The sequence below is a fragment of the Brachyistius frenatus genome, unplaced genomic scaffold (genome assembly GCF_029030835.1).
Source record: "Brachyistius frenatus isolate BFR_SWC_R1_liver_20210118 unplaced genomic scaffold, ASM2903083v1 Contig_37, whole genome shotgun sequence".
Taxonomy (NCBI): Eukaryota; Metazoa; Chordata; class Actinopteri; family Embiotocidae; genus Brachyistius; species Brachyistius frenatus.
In genome coordinates, this window is record NW_027210636.1 from 1,053,456 (window position 1) to 1,078,860 (window position 25,405).

At 41.7% G+C, this 25,405-nt stretch overlaps 1 protein-coding gene across 3 annotated transcripts in view; it reads left to right on the forward strand.

Moving 5' to 3' along the window:
* The window catches only part of unc5db (unc-5 netrin receptor Db), a 298,267-nt gene that overhangs the window by 105,293 nt on the left and 167,569 nt on the right, over positions 1 to 25,405 (forward strand). Inside the window, exon 2 of one of the 3 annotated variants that reach the window (XM_069701513.1) lies at positions 25,030 to 25,266. In XM_069701513.1, coding sequence (XP_069557614.1) covers positions 25,182 to 25,266 — 85 coding nt within the window. In that variant the 5' untranslated portion in view covers positions 25,030 to 25,181. Of the gene's footprint in view, positions 1 to 24,733; positions 25,267 to 25,405 lie in introns of those variants that run through there. The other 2 variants (XM_069701515.1, XM_069701514.1) reach the window with 2 other exon arrangements.

Genomic DNA, 25,405 nt, shown 5'->3' on the forward strand with positions numbered 1-25,405 from the left:
TGTTCTTTGGGGGTTGCATAGCAGCCAGTGGCACAGGAAACACTTCACGGATAGAGGGAAGAATTGATTCCAGTAAATATCAGCCAACTCTGGATGAAAATGTACATCAGTCACTCAAGGAAGGGAACATATAAAGAAGCTTGCTTTTAAATCAGGACAATGATCCAAAGTGGACTTCAAAACTTCAACCTGAACTACTTCAAGAATCGTGAGCTGAAGCCTTTGGAAAGACCCTCTTTTAATGTCGTATATCAACAAAACACGGGGCCCAAACTTTCGCTTACAACTGTATGTTTATAGCGTTCTATGCTGCCCCCTAGTGGCCAAAAGAACACAAAACGCAGGTTTGACCAATATCCTGTCCACAACTTGTTTGTACAACGTGTCACATCTTTGAGCTCCCCTGGGCTATTCACACCGGCGTGAAGACCAACTTTATCAGGTCCAAATCAATTCCAAGACCTCTAATAGATTGGAGTGAAGTTGCGGGTCTACAGGCTGTCGAGACAAAAGGAAAACAAAGCCTATTCAAGAACTAAACCAGCAACAAACCGCACACAGTCTGTCTGAGTAAATGCTAAAGAAAAGCAGCACATTTTCCCAGCAGGCCTTCAGTAAAACCATAAATCGGGTCTGAATATTTAAAACTGTTTTTAAAAAAGGGGATTCTTTTAGGGGCATCTTTAATGCTCGCGTTAGTTTCTCCTTGATTCTGGAATCCTGGTCTGAAGTTAAATAGAATTGATTTCCACCACATACCTTTGTTAGTTCTAATTAGAAAGTATGTGTGCACAGAAGTGGCCTGAGGCTGCTCATAAAAGCTGAAACAGAAACCCCATCATTTGGAGGAATCAAAGCGACAAGTACACCAACACAAAATTTAAAAAAAATTCCAGTCGGTATCGTATCCTTTAAAATAGTGTTTTTATGTGTAAAAAAAAAAAAGCTCCATGTGCTGATTTCCTGTTTTTACCATCATTAATGTCTGTTTTCCTGCAGTCAAACTATCTTCAGCTAATTTTTGTTTCTTTGTAGATGCTGCAATCTTCTTTGAAAAACGATTTCAAGATGATTGAGTGGTTTGCTCTCATCAATAAGATGATTGTCGGCGCTTACTTCTTTTCAACGAAAACCTTTTTTTTAAATGGCGAATGTCTTTCTCCTACCTCAGCAGCAATTGTTTTTTCCATTCATTTCACGACACTATGGAAATCCCACGGCCAAACTTGAGATTTGAAACTCGCATGAGTTAAGAAATCCATCACGGTGAACACAATGTCTGCTTTTATTGCAGTCAAAATTGCAGCATTGTTGCTGTTGTAAGTATGGACAGATTTGAATAGTCGGTATTGTATTACCATGCAATGGGAAGGTAACTTTGACAAAACCCCAAACCAAACCTTGCTCCCTGTTCCCTGTGATGGATTACTCACTGTAAGTCTCTGTAAGTTGATTTTCATACTGCAGAGAAGCAAATGGAAATTAGTTTCTGCATGAAAAATGCATTCAATAAACCAAAATCGTGGGGTATGCTTCAGAAAACAGTCAGCAGTACCGAACGTCAGTATTTGTAATATTGTAAGAAATGGACTGAAAAAAAATGCTGAAAGCCAGGAACCAGAATAACTTGAATTAACTGACAGTGTCTAATCTGGTTTTAAGGTCGTGGGATGTCATCTTTGACACTTTTGCCGCCACTCAAGTACAGTGGAAGTCGATGGACGTGTATTTGTGACGCTATTTCCACTTAAAATGCCCCCAAGCGATTAATTCTCATTCCCTCAGGCAGGAACCCCTCTGTATGCAGCATTAAGTACGTCATCGAAAAACCACGACAAAATAAACTCGTTGGAGGCATATGGAGGAGGCAGACCCAACAAGGGACATTTTACATTTTTATCGACAAAGAAAAATTAGATGATGAAAATAAAGACGCACTGTTGCCTCACATTAGGAAGGTTCAGGGTTCGAACCTCAGCCGAGGAGTTTGCATGTTCGCCCTGAGTTTACGCAAAGACACGCATGGTAGGTTAAATCTGTGATTCTAATTCTGCGATGGACCGACGAACTGTCAAAGTTGTAATCGGCCTTCGCCTAAAGTCGGTCATGTTAAGGCCTCAAAAAGCAGCATGTTTGGGGGCGTGTCTGTTTGATTGACAGGCCTGTGGTGAAGTGAGATTTCCGCGAATCGGTGGGCGGGACGTACTGTCCTCGGGTTCCCAATCAGATCGTGTCAGATGTCAGATCTACCGCTGTGTCTAGATCACCAGGCCAGGGTGCGATTTGAAAACCTTCAGCAAAAATGTATAAAATCAAAACTGTAAATTGGAGACCGAATAACAGCCGTATAACAATGAATCACTAAATGTTGATGGCACTGAATCTGTCTTAAGAATTTGAGTAAAAGTGGTACCAGGCGGCCTCTAACACTCTTTTGAAGGTGCCACGTTCAGCAATCTTTTAATAACTGCTATGTATGGTCCTAGTACTGATACTACTTACAATTCAAAATTCGTAAGCAACTATTCGATTATTTATCATGTTTGAAGGAGTTCCACTCAGAACCTTCTGATGGCTGTAGTCGCGTGTTTCTGCTATTTCCACCGGGAAATTTTAATCTCACAGCGCCACCCAGTTTTACCTGCAAACCTCCGGAGCCTGGTAGCAACGTGTTCTTCTTCTCCTCATGTTGCTTAATGGCTGCTGGCAAAAAGCTTTTAGGCACATTACCGCCACCTTCTGATGGGAATAACACAATACAACCATGAGCTTGTAAAAAAAAGGTGGAAATAAGGAAGAACGAGAGATTATTCAAACATTATTTTTTTTTAGCTCGTCACAGAGATTTGAGCCAAGATGCAGCACTGGGTGAAGTTAAAAAAAAAAACAGTCTCTACGCCCTACGACTTGATATCGCCCGCAGTTTGACAAATGCTCGGCACTGTCACGCGTGCCATTGATCTGTGGTGAGATAAACCCACATCCCATTGTTCCTTAATGCCCGAAGCCTCCCCGGAGACGAATACTGTGTACGCTCAACTGCTCAATAGCAGAGACCATTCCCCGATTTTGCTGTCACAACTCTTTTCTGCATTCTGATACCGATTTGATTGTCCTCACGAAGGCCGTGCATCAGCACGACTCCCGGCTGTAAATAATGCCAAAAATGGTAAATCGCTCCGGCCAAACTGCACATGAAGCTCATTAAGTGCTATGATGTCTCCATTTCTTTCAAAATTTCTCCAAGCTCTGAGCGCTGCCGAGCAACATTTACAAGAGTTTTCTACCCAGAGCCTTTTGCGTAGGATGGGGTGGGGGGAGTGGGTGTGTGTGTGTGTGTGGGGGGGGCATTAATAGTAAGTTGCTTATGAAGTGCGGTAATTAAAAGAGAATTGGAGTTTTGGTCTGTCTTCCCTGTTTGTACTCGGCGAGCGACCACGAGGAGGCTTCATGAATATTTTATAGTTTGTTTTTTCAGCCTCCCCTCCCGTCTTCCATTAGTCATTCCCACCTCTACCTCCTCTTATTTTTCATGCAGCTATGATAATGGGTATCTGCCACCGTAAGAGAAATATTAAAGATACACCATCAGGCAGGCCGTGTCCGCCCCTCATTTCTAGGCATACCTAATTTTTTTTCAGACAAATTCAAGCTTTCTTATCTCTTCACAAAAAGAAAAAAAGTGCCAAAGACAATTTATCTCCTCGATGTATTTTTCTGCAGCTCGTAGAGTGTAACGGAGATGAGGAGAGACTGTTGAGGAACTGTGTTCTCCAGCTGCTCCTGTTGGAGTATAATACTGTATCTAAGGTTGGATTAGGACACTCGGAGACATGCTGTGGTTTTAGCAAGCCGTGATAATGGCGTCCTTACGTTTGTATGACATCATGTCGTACCAGATTTATCAATTAATCAATCAGATTCTAAAGATTTGGCAATTGAAGTTACAATCCCTCGAATTTTCCTTATCAAACTTTTTTTTACCCTCTTAAAGGACATTTTTTTAGTAATCACCATTTGTGGAACAAAATTCACCACTTTTCCTTGTCAGGATTCCTGTTTTCCTGTTTTAAGCCCGATCACCTCTCCTCCTGTGTCCCCTCATTCCCCTGTCTGCTTGTGTTCTGTATCCTCAGCTCCTCACCTCCCATGGCCACGCCCCTCACTCCCATGGCCACGCCCCTCACCGGTCCCAGCAGCTGCAGCCACTCACACCAGATCACCACCTACAGGTGTGCAGCATTTCCACGATCACCTCCCCGGACATATGTACCCTGCCCCTGCACTCTTCTGGTTGTCGGTGCATTACTACTACTAGATACAACTAGAGATGGCTGGACACTGCGAGTGCCTGTGGATCACCGCGAGGACTGCCAGTCACCCGTCCGTCCCGTTCCCATTCCCGTTCCTCCTGCTCCTGTTCCGGCTGCAGAGCTACCTGTCGGAGTCACCAGTCGGTTGAGTTGCCCTCCTGACTCAGAAAATATAGACTCTGTTTTTCCAGCGGTTCTGTCCGCTTGTCTGTCCGCTGTCCTGCCGGCTGCGTCTCCCTGGATCAGTCGGTTGAGTTGCCCTCCCGACTTGGAAGCAAGTGGACGCTGTAGGTGCCACCTTTTGTTTGTTTGTTGGAATAAAGACTGTATTTTTGAAGTGATACCCTAGTCTGTGAGCCTGCATTTGGGTCCTGTTGTACTCCACCTCATAACATTACTTAAAGTAACTATTTTGAGGTACTTGTAGATTTGTTTTTGATAAAGGTAAAGTCATTAAATGTTTAGTTTGTAAGATTTAGGGGTGGATCCATTGGCAGAAATGAAATATAATACTCTGAATTATGTTTGAATTAGTGTATAATCACCTGAAATGAAGAATCACTGTTTTTATTACCTTAGAATGAGACCTTAATATCTACATAGGAAGTGGGTCCTCCTCCTCTGCATTTGTTTTGTATGTACAGATCTTGATTTGTTTATAACTAAAGTAACTAATTAGCAGCTAGAAATATAAATGCAGTAAGTGGTATAAACCAAAATATAGTACAGTACTTGAGGAAATGTACTTAACCACATTCCACCACTGCTGATGCAGCAAACCTGAAATATATTCTCCCTTTTTGACGCTTATAAATTTTTGAGAGGTGTTGATTTGACTGCGAACCCTTTTTTGGGGATGTACTTTGAAATGCTGAAATGTAGTTTGAAATGATTCTTATTTGAGAAGTGATGTTTCAAATATTTTGTCCTCTTTAATTAGTCGACTCACTTCCAGCTCTATATCCTGCGATGGGGGGGTAGTGCACTATTATCACCTTTTTTTCTTTTTTCTTTTTTTTATTCCAAGTGAGAATACTTCATTGCCTCGATAAAGAGCGCTCTATGATGGGATCCTGCGCACGTGCGACAAAAAGAAAGAAAATACTTGGCTTGTCTTTAAAGCAAGAGGGAGATTAAAGAAAAGAGCTGGTGGCACGGCTTAGCGTAATTATCATAAGAAGGAGAGTCAAAGGTAAGACTGCTATCTGGTGTGAGTGAGCAGTCTCTGATGCTGAACATCCAACTCTTCCATGTGCGTACGTCTATCGGTGCATCTGTTCTCGGGACGGGCATGAGCTGGTGTGTCCTCCTCGGCGGTCAGACCAGGGACAGACTTTACCTCGTAATACGCCGAGTTTTCCTTTCGAATAAACGGTAAGCACGAAGAAACAAGCGAAGACATCCTTCCGCGGGGGGTCTCCGACAGAACAATTGAGGGTTCAGTTCTCCAGTACCGCCTAATTGTTTACGCCGACTCGTGGAAGGGGAGTTAAAGCGGCTGCTGTCATTGTTAATCCAGTGAAAGCCTGTCAGCTTCAGTCCATTTTAGCTTTCAACATCAGACAAACAAATTGGTTGTGAGCGTTCTAGCTGACAGCGAGACATCGTTCGTATCAGTTACCGAGACGCGTCGCCCACTTTTTCTTTCGGCCCGTTGTCATGGAGGATTAAAGTCCTAGTGAAATTTGATATGTAGCTCATGAGTTTTGCCCGTCTGTCTAATCTTTGTTATCTATTGGATACAATACGGGCACAACAACTCATTCAATGGCTTTTCATTCGTTTTATTTAAATTCAAGTTCTTATTGGCTGCGCCGAATCGCAAGCTAGACGCAACAAAATAGCTCCGGGGTTCCTTTGAAGCTGAAGTAAGCCAACCAGAGTCACTATAACGTTAGACTGTTAGGTTCTGATGTTTTTAGGTTCAAATACCATAACTTAAGAGGTAGAAACTCACAGGTCATCTGGGCCTTTATGTCTTTAAGATATGCTAAAGTTAATTACCAGATTGGTTTCACCTGGCTTCATAGTTATATAAAGCAAAGCATCATCTGTGTAGCGACGGAACATTACGCAGTGCCTCCAATTCCATATTGCCAAAGTGAAGCATGTATGACGTAAAAAGTATTGGTCCTAGTGCAAAACCCTGTGGAACTCCGTGACAAAAACTTTTGCGTATGGAAGATTCACTGTTGACGTGAACAAATTGTACTCTAGCTGAGAAATAGATAAGATTTATTATTGCTATTTTGTATACAAAATTAAAGACATCAAAACAATACATGGTTATAGTTATGTATCATCTTTTTTTTTGCTTTGGTCTCTTGGCCGGTCTCTCGACGAGCTTTATGAGGTCATCAACTGGAGCTTTTGCTGGCAGTCTTGTTGGCTGCCTTTTTCCTTCACTCTGCAGTCGAACTCATCGCTAACCATCTCGCTGGGGTTAAGATCTGGTGACTGTGGACGTCAACTCCCCCGATGCAGCACTCCATCACTCTGCTTTTTCGTTCATATAGCTGTTACTAAGCCTTGAGGTGTGTTTTGTTCATCGTTCCGTCCCACTAAGCACAAACCAGATATCTCTGCAGAAGGTTGCGGTAGCGCGTTGTGCCATGTTGAATACGTGTTTCCGAACAGTGCATCAGCAAAGCACTCCTCAAATCATCAAAAGCCACCAAACATGTAATCAAACAACTTCCAATGCGTTTCTCTTCGTCTCATTGGCCTCCCTCAGCAGTCGTGTAGCATTTGGACCATGAAGGCTTGATACACCCAGTTTCATGCTGAGATGTGTCTGCTGCTTGAACTCTGGGAAGCATTGATGTGGGCTCTAATCTGAGGTTGTTAATTGATGATTTCTGAGGCTGCTACCTCTATTGAACTTCTCTTCTCCGCAGCAGAGAGAACCATCGGTCCGCGGTTGCGTAGACCATTCTGCTACTAACTGAGTGAAATGACCCGGAAGTGTCAAAGTGCTAACTGTGATGAGCATTGGTTTTATTCTCTAAATGCTTACCAAAGATCCTTCCTCATCTTTTATCAAAGGAAAGGTGATAATGCCGTCCCACAATTCCTTGCGGCAGAAAGCAATGCACCATTCGGCCACCCATGAAATCACACATTCGACATGAGCAACAAGGTAAGCAGATCATAGTATAAGTTACTCTTTGCATATTAACCTTCTTCCATCTAATGCCTCATCTTTCTAATATGCTTAAGTTTTGAACTTCCAGCAGTAAATCCTTCAAGAGTCTTTCAAGAAATGGAGACATGAAGTGTGTTTAGCTCGATGAAGTTTTTCAACATGCTGGAAACTTAATGATCATATGTACAGGAAGCAATTTGTAGGCCGAACTCGTTTATACTTGTCTTGCATGGATTTATCAGTTGTTGTCATCTAGTCGTAATAATTGGGGTTCATGACTGTGACACTCATTTTGGTGATGAACGTTGGTAACGAAGTATTTTATAACTGGGTTTTCCACATTTGTATCATTTGCATGAAACAACACGATATAAGGGATGAAGTATCTGAGAAGAGTTTTTTTTTGGCATTCTATCTTTGTGACATTTCAACACGGCAGACCTACGTCAGTAGCATTTTCTGTCCCATAATTACGACCTCACATAAGTGGAGTTGGATTCTCTAATCACCGACTGCACTTAAGGACTGACAGTAGGTCCTCAAGAATTCTCCTTCACATGACCTCACAATGTTTTCCATCGAGGTCCAGGAAAAGTGCTTTAGAAAGGACAGACTGCTTTATTTGAAGTATTGGCCCACAACCTTGGTCTTCCTTTCCAGGAGTAGTCCTCGAGAGGCGGTTTCATGACTGTTTGATGTTTTTTGTGACTGAACGTGAAGAAGTTCTTGAAGTTTTGTGGACCGACTGACCTTCATGTCTTAAAGTAATGGACTGATGTTTGAATATGAATTTTAAGGATATGCATGAACCAGCATGCGATTGATAATAAGTGTGTGTGTGTTTGAGGGGGAGGGAGGGGACCAGGTCTGCCGGCCGGCGTACATTTTCACACATTCAATAGTGTTTACTTGAGTTAAAATATAAGTCACCATAAAAAGCCTGTGGTGCAGCAATGTTTAGTGAAGCGGCTTTTTTATTTTTTTATTTAAAAAATGCATTACGGCAACTATTCTGTCACTTTTATCAACATGTAACGGTGTCTTTGGGACCATTAGGACCGAGAAGCGAATCAATACGACTCACAGCCCCTTTAAATTACAGTGGCTTTGAGTTGACACAAAGAGTAAAGTCACATTTTTATTGACTTTTCATTGCAGGGGCAATAAAAACCTCTGACTTGCCCCTTAAACATTTCTGTGGCTCCCTGTTGCACGGCGTCAATATCCTCAACCTAAACCTGGCGAAACTCCGTCTCAGCAGTCAAAACACATCCTCCACTGCCCCTCTCGATACCACATAGCAACACTGTCCCCCCCCCACCCCCCCACTGAAAAATGTCCCCCGTATAATCCCTATACCTCCACATGGCGCGAGTCAAAGCGGCAGCCCTGATCGTGATAAATGACACTCCCCCTTCTTCTCATTTTTTCTGTCCAACCCACAGTGTGTTGTCGTATCTTTAAGGAAGAATAATGTGCCGGCGCATCCAGCAGACCTCGAGGATGAGCACCTGTAGTTCAAAGGCCGCAGAGAGCGTGAACAAGGCCGAATTGTTTTAGAAAGCCGGTAAGGCCGAGCAGACAGGAATCTGTGAGTCTTCAGCCATCAGTCCTTGGATGGGTTCGACAACTCTCAGCGGAGCTCAACATCATTTTTCTCGGAGTCGGCCCCCTTGATCGTTGTGTGTATTGTTGATTTTGGCTCTACGTGTCGGAGGAGGAGCAGGTCGGGATGGAAACCGAAGTCAATTTGTTGCAATTTAGTCTTTCTTTTTTTAAACAAACAAACACGAAAACAGGTTTTACATTCAATATTTAAGACTACAAAATAGCTCATGATCGCGTGGGCATTTCGAGCAAAAATACGATTCACTATTTGCTGGGAACTGGTCGACCTTTATTCAAAGACTATTACTCGAAGACCTTCTCCCCCCACCGGAGAGAGAGAGAGAGAAAGAGAAATTAATTCACTCTGTAAAATCGGGCTCAACAAATGCCATCGAACTTCCAAAACCCTCACCTTCGACAATGAAGACGAGAAGCGTGTCTTAAGTTATCATCTTTGAGATGTGAGGGCTGCACGTCTATCATCAAACTTACTTAGTCTGCTGACAAAGCTGGCCATTGATTTTTGATCTGTGGATGGGACTGTCTGCTCGGTGCCTCGCTCTAATGACTGGAGAGAGCTTTTATAGTCTTTGTATGTTTCTGCTGTTTGTGTTGCAGTAATCTGACGCAGTAACATCTGGTAGTTTAGCAAGAAGTTTTGTGCACCGTTGTTAATGTAAAAATAGGATCTATACTGCTGCTTTAAGGAATCACCGAAGCTATTACAGCTCCTCCCATAGAAGGCACGAATGGGTCTGGCAAATTCATGCCAGGCAAAAAAAAAAAAAAGAGGATCTGCAAAGTTCAGTCTTTGTTTACCATGAATGTTTGTACAAAGTGTCACAGCCAAGTAGATGGATTTGGTAAAAAACTGAAAGTAATTAACAATATATTTACCAACTAATGGTTTTACAGATTCAATCACGATCCCTGGGTAATAATTGATTTTTAGCCTGTTTTCAGAGCAAATCTTCCTTTTTAAAAGTGATGCCGTAAATTCGAAAGAACAACCTGATTGTTCGACAGCCTCGCAGTGAAGCAACACACTTCCCCGTTAGGTACCGTGGCTCCCATAAGCCCGGGATTTGCACGGCCTACCTCTCATTGAAAGTCCATAAGCATAGCACGCGTCACATCTGCATACATGCGGGAGTCACCTCATCTGTTTCTGAATCTCCTGGGGCTACCTACAGTAATCTTCCACGAGACAAAAGCCTTCAGGCAGTCCAGCTATCAAACGCTCTCACTGCCCGGTTTGTTTATGGATTTTTGACATATGTTCCCTTGAAGAAATTAAGGTTTATCCCCCAGAGGATGTTCCACATTACAACCACTCAATACTTCGTGACACCCAAAGTGACGAGGACAGTGGCTCCTGTAGCCGGGAGCATCCAGAGGCTAAAGCTTGCTCACCTTAAAAGAAAAATATATAAATAAAGATGTCCAATAAATTTGGAAAAATGCATCAAAAAAAAAAAAAAAAAAAACGCCGCTGTGAACTCCCTGTAGGAGAAAATGTATTTGATAAAAAACCAGCCTCGTGTCTGGCATGATAAATGGCATCACTCCATACCCCCCCACCCACCTCCGCAGAAAAGGCAGCGAGCGGTAATAAGAATACAGTAAGTAGTGTCATTCATCCTGTGCTTGGACGAGCACACTTCAAGCGCTACATGCCAAGAGTAGCACTATTCTGCAAATGGAGAGAGCACCTTCCAGAAATAAATTGAAAGGTCCCTGCATGCAAGGTAATAGAATTGTCTTCCTCGTATGTGTGTGTGTGTGTGTGTGTGTGTGTGTGTGTGTGTGTGTGTGTGTGTGTGTGTGTGTGTGTGTGTGTGTGTGTGTGTGTGTGTGTGTGTGTGTGTGTGTGTGTGTGTGGCAAAACCAGGAGAATCAACAGACTCGTGGTGTTCCATTGCGCGTTTTCTTTCATGCATTATGTTATGTATTAAACCTCATATAGGGAAGATTTACATGAGGTGTTCCAGCAGAGGCCTCTGGCACAAAGCGATGATTTTAATCCAACTGTAATTCAAAGCCAAAATAGAACTGATTTACTTTTTCTTTTTTTGTATCTGTATTATGAAGCAAAGGAAATTTAAATAAAAACCGTTTTATTTTTGAACAATAAAACAGATGATTCACTTCAATTCATAATTTCCAAGTGCAAATTCTAACCGCCCATACTGCGTATCGACAATCGGACAAAGCTACTATTTTAAATGAAGACCAGACTTCTGAGGCAAAATACTTTCTTTATTTTACAGGAGATTTTGAGGCGCGTACTTGCTTTTAAGATTTGACTCTGAATCCACTTTTTCAAGCTCGTAAATTCAATGTACAAACACGTTCTTCACAATACAACTACTCAAGGTTCCGTTATGCAATTGACAGAGATGTTATTTAAAGTTTTCCAGGAGAAGTAAAACTTTAAAATCAAAGACTGTATAAAAGTGTTTGTAGCTTCCGGATCTGAAAAGTGATGCCGATGCGGAAACACCTTCAACTGCAATACCACCAAGTGCCACTGGGTGCTGGCTCCAAAAAGGCTCCGGCTCCATAGACTCCCATTCAACTTCCCTCATGAAATACAAAGTCAATTCATTTTTTCCACGAGTTATTACGGTGTTGATAGCAAAGGTCGCTCCTTCTTATTCGTTTTCTCTCGGTCCATCTGAAAATAATCCCGTCATCAATCAGAAATTAGGGCTCAAAAAGCTGTGTTTGATTGACAAGCCTGTGTATTCCAAAATAACACGATGAAGATGGCTGAAATTTTAACTCAAGGTTTTACAACGGCGGTTCACAAACCACTGGGTGGCGTCACTGTTGTTTACCGCTTGGTTTTACATCATGCAATTTATTTATTTAATTTTTTTTATTTACCAGCCGTCTCTGTTTGCTGTTTGAAAAGGTAGAGTAATGGAGTTAAATGCTGAGGATTACATTCAGGAACTCCAGCGAGTTGCAAGTGTCTGCTAATTGATTTCTGTTGTTGTTGTTGCATCCAGAAGTGAACGAAAATACGGTTGGTAAACAGAACACATTGTAATTTTTCAAGCCCTGCAGCTTGGTTTTTCACAATGGTTCGGTGTTGGAAAGCATCAGAGATTTGTGGTAAATGGGTTATGATACCGCAGCAGGTGTACTTATAATCTATACAGTAGATTTTAGTCTTGTAATTAAAATGTTGGAGTGTTTTGTTGTTGTTGTTGTTTTTTGGAAAGTCTCTCTGCTCCATCTCTGTTACAGCTCACTTCCTTCCTTCCCAGGCTGTGCTGTGCGCCTCGGTAGGAGTCTTAATGAATATAAAAGATAGGATTTTGGTAAAGCTGCTCTCCTCAGACCCTGGAGGCTTGTTGATGTGCGCTGGCCACTGGCCCAAACACAGTAAATAGTCTTGGTGGCGGCTCAACAATGTGGTTCTCTACATTACTTTAAGCACAATTTGCAGCTTCAGTGGCTCGGTTTATTAGTGATATCTTTCAACAGTCCATTGTGGTTTGATGGTTTGATTTAGTTTTGCTTCCACTCTTTATTTGAGAATGTTCTGTATATTTGGACCACAGTGGAACAATCCTGTCTCCGGCATTAATGGTCTCAGAAACCGTAATTTCATAGTCTGTCGTGCAGGAAGAAAATCAGAAACAATGCAACAGTATCGTGCTCATAAAATAACATATTATGCACAGCTGGGGCTGACATATACACAGTATTTGCAATTTGGAAAAAGACTGCCATCCAGTACCACCACCAAAAAGTAGCACACAAACAAATACATGGTTAGCAGACAGCTGTCATAATTTGTGGGGTGATACACGAAATAGAAACACCGGTGTACGGTGTTACATGCTGATAATAGCTTTCATCTAATTGTGCAGTTTTGTACATTGTGATTTACAATGGGACAGTTCATATTTTGTGAAGCACCTTTTTATGACCTCAGTCTCGAACTGACACCCTTGCATCTTTCCATTTCCAGGCTAATCACAAAGACAGAATGTCAGCACTTTGTTTAAATAATTAGCAACTTAGAATTTCTTTTGAAAGCAGAGCAGGAAACTGAACCACTGTAACTCATCTTTTCCCCTAAAAAAAAAAAAAACAGACCTCGATTTGGTCTCACTGAAGATGCTGCTGATGCACTGCTGAACCCCTCAGCGGGTTGCCATTAGGCTTTTGGATGCGTCTGTTTTTGCAGGCTAATTTTCTCTTAACATTTCATCCCCTATCTTCATACCTTTATTATCAATGTAAATTTAGTCTATAAAGGTCCTCTTCTCTCCAGGTCAGTGTTCAATCGGTGTTTAAAAGAGACTCCCGCAGATATGTCATTGCAGATATACTGAGGGGAAGACTGGTGTTCGGGAGATGCCGGCTCGCTCTTTTATTTTTCACTTCACCATTGGCCCACTTGGTAAAACAGCTCAACGAGGAACCTCTCGATGGCCACTCCGGTTTAACCTGTGAGCCGATCATTGAAAATTCTTAAACAGGAAATTAAACCATCTTTTCAAAAACTCTCCATCAAAAAACAGGTGTTGTGTGAACATTTTGAATCGGATTCATTTTCAACCCACTCTTTTTCACTCTTAAAAAAAAAAAAAAAAAAAAAAAAAAAAAATCATCACCACAGAAAACTCAGTCAGTAGCAGCTCCACAAATGTGAAAGGCAAAATGAATAACCTTGGGCTCTTTGGATCGGAGACGCTTGAGAGTTTTGAAAAGCAGTAAGTCTACTCGTCCTCATCACCGGGCCAGAATAAGATCTAACAAAACACCGGCAAAAACAATCGTCACTTTTACAGATGGTCCCATGTTTTGCTTGCATGGTACATGAGCTCCTCATACCATCTGTTTTTACCATAACAATGCTGCAACAAAGGCATGTTCTTTTTTTTTTTTTTAAATTTTTTTTACTAAGAAGGTATAGTTTGTTAAACCTCAAGAATACACACATTGTTTGGTGATATAACACCGAAGTAAACAGCAACCTCTTTCAGAAGGTTTCCTTTTATTCTGTACATACTGTACACTATTGTCTACGACATGCATGTCATAGGTACGTCAATTCTCCTGCATATAGCCTGTACTGATCATTCTGTACATTTATTTGTATAGCGACATGTATATAGATCCATCCAATGCCACATATGACAGCGTTTATAGCTTAAGCTAGTGTGTAATGCCTTTTTATGGATGTGTTTTGTTACTGCATAATACACACAAATAAGCAACAGACACAAACAATACACACATTTAACAGCATTTATAATATCATTCATGACTAATTGACTGATCTCCTCTACTTTGAGTTAAAAATGATTTTATTCATGATCCAGTTAGATTTTGTGGATGAGACATCTACATTTTGATCTCACGAAACATGTAAAAAAATGACGATTTATAAAGGGGTGCTAAAAACCCAGAAACCCTTCGAGGTGCCATCGCTTTCACTGAAAATCTTCAGAAACTGTGTTATTTAGGCATTTAATCCTTAGTGTTATCTTCCCAAATTTAATAAAATCAGGACAAATTTGAATATTAAATAGTTTTTAAATAGGGCCGCAGGGAAATCTTTGCATCTTTCCAGAACTTTACAACATTATACAATAGAACCCAACAATTCCCATGTAAGCTAGGAGGAAAAACAACTCCCTTACATTGGCGATCAATCAATCAAACTTTATTTACATAACACTTTTCATACATTTTGGTGCAGTTCGAAGTGCTTTACAGATGATTGACAGGCCAATAATAAGACAGATAGTTGTATAAAGTTGTATAAAGATAGTTGTTTTCTGTACCAGAAAAATAAAAATGAATTTGAGAACAAATTAAAAGGATAATAAGACGATGACATATTTTACTTAAATATGCTACTCGGACACATCTAAAGAGAATATACAGTACGACGCACATGTTAACTTTGGTTTACCTACAGTGTAGGCTACAATCACTCCCGTATTTTCTCCACACAGTGCTCAGTCTCAGTCTAATGATGGCAGAGGGATCAGCTGGGATCAGATGAGGGGAGGCAGGTCTGGGAAAGCAGAGAGGACGGGATGATGAAACTCTAAAAACTGTGGAATCTCTTTAAGACGAAGCTTAAAGCTTTTGTGTGTACATGGAAACCCTCCCCGGAGGAAATCCGAATCACTCCATCCGTGCCGTCCACCATGTGATGAATTTCGATGGGTGATATTTTTGGACATGACCTTTCTTGTATTGTGCCGTGTGCTGGTACATGACCATTAACTTGGGAAATGTTAGTAGAAAGGGGAAACAAGAGATATGTACTTTTTAAAGGTAACTTTTTTTCCCCTTTTCAATCGATACAGGAAGGAGAGCTGGAGGTGGAGGCAGCAGCTAAAAAAACACCAACCGCAGTGAAGCCCACTGCACTATAGCTATGGCTTTATTTGACCCTTTCTGCGTGTAAGTTTGTTTATGCAGCTGTTTCTGTTGAGTGTCTGGGATACATTGCGTCATATCATAATAATTAAAGCAGTGATGAAGTGACGGACTAATGTTGAATGAAGCAGAGTAGAGGGTGAGTCATGCTTTCAGGGCCACATTAAAACAGAGAAGCTCCATATGCAGCACTTTCTGTCTGGAAGTTCAACGCAGTGTGTTGTGAAACTATGTATGAGCAGCAGAGAGGGGGAAGAAATTGCCTTATAAATCCTTGTCATATTTCTGAATATACTTAAAGTTCCTTTGGATATACATCACGGAGATAACTTTCAAACATTGTCTACGCTAATTAAAAATGCCTTTATGTTTAAAAATCAAATATAACATCGAGTTATGTGATTAAATTATTATTTTTGCCACATTATTATTATTATTATTATTATTATTATTATTATTATTATTATAAATACAGCCAGCATTTTTAGGTCTATCAAACTGTAATCTGCACACTAAAATAGCAGTTTTACCATCAACTTAATTATGTGTACCAACATTTTAGATCATTTTTTCTTCTTGTCAGCAAATGCACAAACAAAATCAACGTTGTCTGTAGCGCACAGCCCCGACATGATTTGGACGTAGAAAAATAAAAACAAAAAGGTGTACACGCCCACCTTTCAAAATATATTAAGTTTTTAGCAAGTGCTAGTCATAAGCTGCGTTCAAACGGGGTGGTATATGAACGCCGCCCTCTTGTGGTATTTGTGATGTCAGCACTCCAAATTTTCTATAAGCTTCTAGTTCACCAGTTCTGAACGTGTTTGTTTACCTAAATGGCCACGGAAGTCTATTTTGCGTCGGATGTTGTCATTTTAGCCACGTAGACTTTTTTTCTTCGTAACGGTCCCTTTGCATCTCCTGCATCAAGTTACCCGCTTGTTAGCTTGCTAACTTTTGCGGCTTCTAGACGCCATCCTCATTGGCCGTTGGCTTACAACTTAACCGTGTAATTGAACGCCATTCAATCGGTGCACACGACTTACCCTCTCGTAACCACGAGATCACAAGGTCTAGATAATGCGTTTTGTCGGGGGCTATTTTCAGTAGCGGATTAATGCACACTTCATTCGGAAATAATCACAGCCTAGTGTCGAAAGGAAGCAATCCTACATTTAGCAACGCTACTAACTTTAAAAAATAGAAAGTCATACTGACTAATGATGCCCTGGCTTTCTTTCAGGTTCCATTTTTCAGGTGAACAATTCATTTCAACCAGTATCTTCTTTAAGACCAAATACTTGCAAACAAAATATTCCCATTAGCCTCAGTGTTGTACTCTGTGTTTGATTAGCAACGGTTAGCATGCTAACATACCAATCTAAGGTAACAATAGCCTATAACTACTTGCTAATGATCAACATGCTAACACCATCATTGTTAGCACTACCGTGAATAATTACAGGCTTCAAATGACTCACTCTAGACTCTTTGGGTTGTTTCCACTAATTAGCAGAGTTGAGTAACCACGACAACGCCACACTTAATTTTCTCGAAAAAGGAAATAGCAGATATGCCACCATGATTGCTCTAATTTTATATCCCCACTTGAGATGATTTTACACCTGCACCCACCCATCTTCTAATTGAGTAGCCACTCCACCTGTTATCGAAGGTTTCTCAATGTAAAAAACATACTTGTAATAAGCTACCTTTTAAGCAGCCTGCAGGTTTTGCTTGCTCGCTTTAAGTTGTGGCGTTCGTGTTACTTATTTTCCTCTAATGAGCGCAGGCTGAAACCTGAAAAAACAACAACTTTGGTAGCTTCCTCAGCAATATTAAGAGCAAAAAGACGGTCTGTGTGGCACTGACCCAAAAATAAACACCCTCAAGGATTTTCATCGTAATGATGGAATATGTCACCCGGTGCAAAGTGTGACACGTTTATGCGCTTTAATTGGACAAGACCTTTCTCGTGACGTATGTTTTTTAAATGTCATAGCAGGACAACGCACCAGTGTGGTAATAACATTAATGATGGCTGCTTTCCATTTAGATGTACCACTTCCAAGGCCCCGGTAGCCTATTGTGCTATGATGGATCTTAACCATGGTACAGTATCACCCGGGGTTTTGTTTGTTTCCTGCTACGAAAGGCTACAAATAATCATACTTTTTTTTTTGGACAACAATGGAAGTCTGTGGCACAGAGGGATAAGACGTGGCGTGCTTCTGATAGGCGGACACTTAATGCTTGTTCGAAGAACGCATTCATTGCCGGTTTTGGTCTTTTCGTAGGATTTTTTTTTTTAACGGTAAAAAATACAGAATATTATCCTTTTAAAGACTGGACGCCTTTATGAGAGGTGTAATTTATTCTGGCGGGGATTAAATGGTGCCAAATTCATGGCATTTCGAAGTACCGGTGACGGCAGTCTCTTACGTGTGAAGCCCATCCACACCAACAATTTTGTCTTTAATGGCGTCATCAGGCCTTTTGAATACAAAAGATCCAAACAGATCTTTTTCTAAAATGCAGATTTAGATTGTGTTTTTCACCCAGCGCCTACTTTGGATCTAAGTATCTTCTTTGTTACATTGTTGCCGCGGCAACATCAATCCAAGTGCAATAAGATGTCATTTCCACAGCGGTGTTGTGACCCGTTTGAACACGACTCATCTCCGGTGTGTTTTTTTTTTTGCACACATCACATTGACGGCTCCGTGTGAGTTTGAGCAGACCGCTCGGCGATAAGCTTTAGGGAATCTCAGACCGCTGAAGGTGGGATATTTGAGCCTCTTCCTGGTTTCCGTAGTGTGGTGCCACATGTCCTCCTCCTCCACAGCCGGCTCCACAAACAGACCATTACCTCCACGTACACCCGGGGAATCATCTTAGCACTTTACCAACAGTGTATCAATTATCAGCTAAATTAAATTTGGGCCATATTGTCTCCGTTTCATATTGCAGATTACGTGAATGTTTTTAATAATGCCAGCAGCAGTTCACCAGGTGGGAATCCTGATATTGCTTGTATAATTATATTTTATTGTGGCCTAATGTTTTTTTTATTGTTTTCTAGTCCTGCGATGCTCAGCCTCTGCAGGCGACACAGTTAAGATCAACGATCAATGTTAGCAAAAGAGCTGTAAGTATGTTATGAACTTTTTTTTTTTCTGTGAATGAATGTCCCGTTCCGTAGAACATCTGAACAAGAGGCAAAGCTTTTTCTGGAGAGAGTATAAATCCTATTAATTGCTTTAAATCTCGATGGGCCGACATATTATCAAGTAACCCTTAACTCAAACCTGGTGAAGAAGGCTAGCATTCCCTTGCTTGTACGCCGTGCTGAGTTTTAAAGGCACAGCAACACAGGCGTTTTTATAATTGCTCTTAAACAGGCCAGTAATCATGCTAAAAATAATTGGTTGGATTTACAAAATATCACCTCACTCTATGATATAAGATAAATGAAATGTGATAATACTTGTAGAGGTGAAGCACAGCTGTGTCACGTCACCTTTTCTTCTGTGACTCTGCATTTCCAGTATTACGTTTAACCACTTAAATGGCACGCATACGGTGCTCACGACTCCCGATGCTGTAACCGTGAGCTTACGGCATCCATTTGAACACATCAATAGTGTGTAAATACAAAAATGGGCGGAGCCTCCATGACATTACCAATTGGTTTCCTGAAAAGCGGTTTTGAAGCTCAGCTCCGGGCGGCTCTTGCTGTCGCCGTCTTGGCAGTGCCTGACTTAGCCTTACTCCCGATTAAGCGTTAGTGGAGCTGAGGTGGGCCAAATGAAGCCTGGTTGAAACCTGCAGACAACTCACCAACTGTCACGGCATACACCTGTCAATCAAAACAGCCCTAACTTTAATTATGCATAACTTTAAGCCTCGAGATGTCGTGAACAGGGATGTAGGAAGTAGCCATGGAGATCAAAACGGTTTTGTTATTTTTGTACCAGGCTGTGAACTTGTTTGGGGGTCTATAAGGATTGACTTGCTTTTGGAGCCGGTCTCCAGTGGCCACTTGAGGAACTGCAGTTTTTCAGCCAACAACAAGTAGCTGCTTGTGTTTCACTTTTAAAGGAAAATTTTAGTTTTACTTCTCTGTGGTTGAACTTTTCACTTTGCTTGCCGTGTTGCAGATGTGTACTGCAAGGTGTGTCAGTGCACTGTTTCATCATCACCGCACGTCGCTGAGAGCACAGCAGGAGCTCCTGCGGGAATGAGGAGGTAATTTCACAAAGATAGACTTTGATAATGGCTTTGATGTATGATTTTAAAAACTTCAAATAGATGGCGATATCCATCTGTGACACAAAGCAATCTGTTTTTGACTGTATTAAGCAGGACTGAACTGAACAGTGAATTCTGGACAAAAATAAAACTTTCTTAAAGTGAAAAAACATGGTTGACCGTGCACCCCAGCAGATATCAATCAGGTAGAATTCAGCTGTTACAAGGACATGTTTTAGGGAAAATACAGGGAAGACTGTCACAAATGCAGGAAAACTTCCAATAGCACGATATCTGAGTGCGGTGCAGACCTGCAGCGGAGCCGAGCGGCTCTGGCAACCTAATGTGGTGAATGTGACTGATGAGGTCCTCACTGCCGCATGTTTCTGGCAGATTACTGCGCTCGCTGAAGGCTTGGCCCCCACAACATTGTCGGCAAACCACTAATTATGCAACCCAGTCTCTTAGGAATGAAAACTGGACGAATGACGTGTCACATTTATGAACTGCATCGGCGTTAATAGGAGGAGGTTGGGGTGGATGGTGGGTGCACAAAATGCGTGACTCTCAGAGCGTTGACCAGGGTTTGCGTACAGACTCCCTTCGTGGTTTAGGCAACAAAACACTCAATATTGTTGTTTTCATGAAATGTAAAGAAACTTCTCAAGTCTCTGTGGATTTTTTTCTAAATTAAAGCAGACTACAAGGTTTCCCTAACCTTAAAGGAAGAGCTTTTTTCTGCCTAAACATAATCATCAATGTACTGCATAATTGGATATTATTGCTGGCATTCAGTATCAAAGTATGTTCAACATGTCAAGTATGTTCATTTGATGCTCATCACATTAATAGAAACTGTAATCCAGTAGTAGTGATGTTTCCTTTCAAACGTATTTGCTGTTGCAATTTAGTCGTATAGAAATGTAACATCTAGGAGTTGGGTTCAATTATGAGTCTTGGGTCCCCTTTTTGTTTTATTTCAGAGTTAGCCTGGGATTATGATTAACTTTATTTTTGCCACATTATCTAATTCGCGAGACCATTTAGACTGTTTCAAAATTATACACATGGAAAAAGTCCATTCTTATTCTTGGCATTTACAAAAATGGCAGTTTTTCTCAAAATGTAACTTTCCTCGAAGTGATTTGCTTAAACAGGACAATATTGTCTTTGACCATTATGTTTCCCGACGCAATCCTCCGGGAAAATACGACAATGTTTGACAGGGACATTTTTCATCATGCTCAATAAACATTTTTTGATTTCTACAAAAAAGGTTTTAGTGGATGCAAAATAGTTGTACATCCCCATCAATTTCTAGTGGCCTTACAGCAATGGAACGAAAACCATTATGCACTGTAATCCCACTGCTGCTCTCCAGTCAAGTATAGTTGAACTAGTTGTGTACTGCTCTTTCAGCTCTCACCATCCATGAAAACAAAAGGGCTGCCCACTTTTGTTTTGTTCGCACGGCTGGACGTACTTACGCCGATTGCTCTCCCGATCATTTTAAATAAAAAGCTACAAGAGGTGAATCATTTCAAGGGGGTTGTCCTTAAGTGCACCTTTCACATCCATTGCAGCCTCCCGTCACAAGAGCCCGGTCCAGAACAGGATGTTATGAAAGTGGTCAGCAGGAGGCAGAAGGTTGTTAACATGAAGTTTCCTTTTGTGCCCGCCGATGTTACTTAATAAAGTCTGATTTGTCAAAAAAGTGCGATCTTCTTCTGCCGAGCACCTCAGCGATTCTACATTTAATACTGAGGGAGTTTCTGAACGGGCAAGGTGATGGCAGATTTACAACTTGTGAACAAAAGGTCAGCCTTTAATTTGTAAAATGTACGAGTGGATTTTATCAGCAGAAATGATGATTGAATCTAGAAGATTTGATGAGCCAATCGAAGCTAAAGTTGGTGCTAAATCTGAGTTGGTTTTTTTAAAGAAACAATTAGCTTGTTTTATGGTTTACAGATGACTGTTTTTGTGTGTTTAAAACAGAAGCCCTGTAATGATGGCTGTAGAAGTTATGACGCTGGACTCTGGCTTAACTTGCATTTCTGTGGTGAATAGTCAGCATTTCATGAGTTAATAAACCATGTGGATGTTACAGTTCTCGTAATTTAATGCAATATTAATAATCAAAATAGTTTTGGCTCTACTATCAAATGAGAATTGATTTGAGGGTGAGAAATAACCATTGACTGTATATGAAAGTAGATTGAACCTCTGGGTCTAAAAGGTGAGGCCAATGCGGAAGAGCCTTCAACTGTAATACCACTTAGGGCCACCAGGGACTGCCTCCAAAAAGCTTCTGGCTCCATAGACTCCCATTTAACTTCTCTCATTAACATACAAAGTCAATCTTTTTTTTTTCCACCAGTTATTATGGTGCCATTCTGTAAATCACTTCTTCTTGGTTTTGCGGCAGTCCATCTGCTAATAATCCCATCATTATTTAAATATTAGTCTTTAAATAGTGGTATATTTGGGGCCGCGTCTGTTTGATTGACAGCCCTGTGCTACTCCTCCTCAGCTCGTCCAAATATGGTCACCTCTGGCTCCAAAATAACAAGATGGCGATGACCTGAAATGCTGAACTTAAAACTTCAGAAGAAACCAACGGCCGACGTCACAGTTGGCTGCCTCTTGGAAGCAAATGCGGCATCGTGGCCAAACTGTGTAACTACAACTTCACACTGACCCTCAGAAATGATTCTTTATTCGATCAGAATTTGATCCATTTGGACCAATAACATTCGGAAGGCTGGAAAAGCTGTACGATTATTTTAGACCAGCAAGACGTCTCGAGATTCTCTCTTTCAACCCAATGCTATAAGGACACTAATGAACATAGTATACGGGCCCAAAATTGTGAATGCATGGGGATAATACCGGTATTTCATAGAGGAAGTTTGGAAAATGTTTTTGGTGTGGGGCTCCCGCTTCTTTTATCCAGTGTCCAGTTTTTCTTAAGACATATGTGGCCCAACAATGAAAAGCACAATAAACCTCCCGTTGGTAGAGAACAGTTGTATTTAGTTCACCTCATCATATTCAGCTCAGCGATGAATCCAAGGTTTCACGCTCTACGCTTTCATTCTGATTTCTTTCTTTTTATTTGTTTTGGCACACTATAAACTCAAGGATGTACTTTGTATCTAAGACGATAGGAACAATTGTCACAGACATTTTCACACCACAGAAAGACGAAGTATTTAGGAACTTGAGTAAGTGGGAAATTGTGAAGTTTTGGTGGTTGGTATTAGTTCAAACTTAAGTCAGTTCGTAGCTACTTCAGTCGAAGCTGCAATAATTAGGCTAGGTGAATTAAGATTCCAATTTGAATATTCAGATGTGGCGAAAGATTGCTTGCCCCAGTGTGTAATTTTCTTCATATCCATAAATTGAACATTTTAAAGCCATGCAGCTTTCTGCCGGCCACACTGATTACGGAGCAATCGCGCCTGTGTCAACCGAGAGCGAAAGCATAATTGAATGCAGAAATATGTGCAACACCAGAATCAGGTCAAGAACTTCCTGACGAAACACCCTGAGCTTTTGCTTGATGGAAGGGAGGCTTTGGCGGTGATATTCACGACATCAGCAGCAGACTTGCTGAATTTTTTTTTTTACTGGAAAGCAAAGATTATGAACAGGAAGTTGAAGGGGTGGCTCCCGAAAGTGTTGGTTTGCAGTTATTGTTAAAGCGAGCCGACTTGCTCTAAATGCTGGACAAAACATTTACACTGTATGTTATTTTTTCTCTGGGAATTTGCAGCGATGGAGAGAGAAGCTGCATTTAGCACATTACATATTACACTTTATTCACTTTCAGAATGTGTCATCGTTGAATAGATGGACATTAAGTGTCAAATGACAGATATGTTTTTAACTGTTGCCTTTGCAACCCGGTATCACGACAAAACGGGAAATGGATACGTCTGTCCACTATAGCAAAACGTGAAATAGCTACGCTTGGTGCGTGAAAGGCGTGAAAGTTACACGTTTTCCTGTAGTGTAAGAAAATTAATTCTACGACATGCTTTGAGCCACGTGATTTGAAACTGAAACTTTTTACAAAAACATGTGGTTGAGGTTTTAAAAAAGAAAAGAAAAGAAAAAGTCAAGCAAAACTTCGTCACCTCCTGGAGTCAAACCATATCCTCCCGCATTGTAGGTCTCGTCTTAAAAACTCTATTGTGTGACCTTATGTCACATGATCCCATGTCACATGACCTTTAAGTGCGTGTAAGTTTCCCGCTTACAAAACTTTAAACTTTCACGCCTAGTGGGACCAAAGCGTGGCTATCTCACGTTTTACTGGCGCAGACAGGGCGTGTCTATTTCACGCTTTGCCGTGATACTGAGTTGGACTTTTCTCTGCACTCGACGTCCTTTGAACAATCTGCTTTGAACTTCTCAGCGCACAGACACAACGATGCCACATTCAGGAGTCATGTCGGCGCGCCTCGGTGGGTCCGAGCTCTTTTTGAAAACTAATTTTTGCAACGAATCAAATTGCCGCACTTTGAGCCTTGAGTCTTTCAGACTCGCTGAGAGCTTCGGGGCCTCGGGGCTATAGTCGTCTGCTTCGCACCAGCTCGTTATCTGTCGTTGCAGCAAGGCCACTTCCATCATGTAATTTGTTTTTCAAAGATTATTCACATGGTCATGGTTTACATTTGTTTAAATTTTGTAACAGTGACAGAATTTTAAGCTCATTCTGTGCTTCAAAATAATGCTGGCTCAGTTTCATGCTTTTAATTATTTCTGTATGGCAGAATAGAAGAATGCCATGAGACATTTTCACAAATCCACATATTTATCAGTCACCGTTTTACTTTGGCTTATATGAGATGCAGCTTTGATGGTTTAGTGAATAATTAACTTCTTGCTCCTTTAACCCCCCCCCCCCCAACCCCCCTCGCGCGCCTCCCCAATAACCCCAACTGTATCACCGCCCCTGGACTTGTGACTGCTGCATTACAGTAAAGACAAATGTTGGAGTGAGTAGGTCCACATGAAGCCCTACTACTCGGTCTCTCCTCCTCCTCCCCGCCCTTTCTCACTCTGCCATTGGTTAAAGCACGAGGCAGGCTCCGGGATGATGATGATGATGATGATGATGATGCCGCCGCCTGGAAAGGGGGGTAAACTCGGAGCGCACGTCTCCCCTGCTGCGCACACACGCACAGCAAAAGTGAAGTGAAGATGCTTCTTCCCTTCCGAACAACAGTCCAGCCCGAAAGCCGTTCACGTCTTCTTCTCCTTCTCCTTCTTCTACTCCTACCACAGCGTCAAACTGTCCCCTTCTCTGGCTTACGGGAGGAGGAACTTGCGCAGCCGGGGCTCGTCCAGCTCGGGGGAGGCGGAGAGGAGGCACCGCCGGAGCTCCGGAGCGCCGGCGCCTCTATATAGCGGATCCGTGCGGAGAGCTACGCGTCGGTATGGGCGCGCTGACAAACGGACGTTACCTCCTCGCGGCGGGCCTCCTGCTCCTCGTTTATGGCACCGCGTCCGTGATTTCTAAAGGTAAGAGCTGTTGTCCGCGCGCATAAATGCATGCATGGCTACTTTAGGGGGAGGAGGGGGAGGAGGGGGTCACTGCGTTTGTGAACGCTTTCTTTTTCCCCCCCCCCTCCCTCCACCCCTCACACAGACACAGAAACAC